This window comes from Eimeria mitis, genomic scaffold (genome assembly GCF_000499745.2).
Source record: "Eimeria mitis Houghton genomic scaffold, Emh_scaff261, whole genome shotgun sequence".
Classification (NCBI taxonomy): domain Eukaryota; phylum Apicomplexa; class Conoidasida; order Eucoccidiorida; family Eimeriidae; genus Eimeria; species Eimeria mitis.
Genome location: NW_013570950.1, coordinates 21,814 through 22,402, shown reverse-complemented (window position 1 = coordinate 22,402; position 589 = coordinate 21,814). Strand labels below are relative to the sequence as shown.

Here is a 589-nt window from a genome sequence, read left to right as displayed (position 1 = left end):
CAGCAGCAGCAGCAACAGCAGCAGCAGCAGCAACAGCAGCAACAGCAGCAGCAGCAGCAGCAGCAGCAGCGCCGCCGTTGACAAGCAGGAGCTCGCTGGGCGCAGCGTCAGCATACTCTCACACCTCTCCTCCTTGCCGCAGCAGCAGCAGCAGCAGCAGCAGCAGCAGCAGCAAGAACAACAGCAGCAGCAGCAGCAATTCTCCGCTGCGCGAGCAGGGATCTCCCGCCCCGGTAGTAACAGCAGCAGCAGCAGCAGCAGCAGCAGCAACAGCAGCAGCAGCAGCAGCAAGAGGACGCATCCTCGGGGGGGGCAGCACACTTGGCGGGGGGTTAAACAACAGGCGCAGCAGCAGCAACAGCAGCAGCAGCAGCAGCAGCAGCAGCTGTCGCAGCAGCTGCAGCAGCAACAGCAGCACCAACAGCAGCGGAACAGTCAACAGCAAAAGGACTGTGACCCGTTGGAACCCCCTGCAGCAGCAGCAGCAGCAGCAGCAGCAACAGCAGCAACAGCAGCAGCAGCAGCAGCAGCAGCAAAATGTGGGAGTCCAGATTCCTCAATATGTCGGCGTGCCGTTTGACGCCCTGCA

At 62.1% G+C, this 589-nt stretch overlaps 1 protein-coding gene across 1 annotated transcript in view; it reads left to right on the top strand.

Annotated features, from left to right (window-relative positions):
• EMH_0005870 (ABC1 domain-containing protein, putative) overlaps positions 1 to 589 on the top strand; it is a gene marked incomplete at both ends in the record, with an annotated part of 6,065 nt that overhangs the window by 524 nt on the left and 4,952 nt on the right. The window contains one exon of the mRNA XM_013497338.1: positions 3 to 459. Coding sequence (XP_013352792.1) covers positions 3 to 459 — 457 coding nt within the window. The remainder of the gene's footprint in view (positions 1 to 2; positions 460 to 589) is intronic.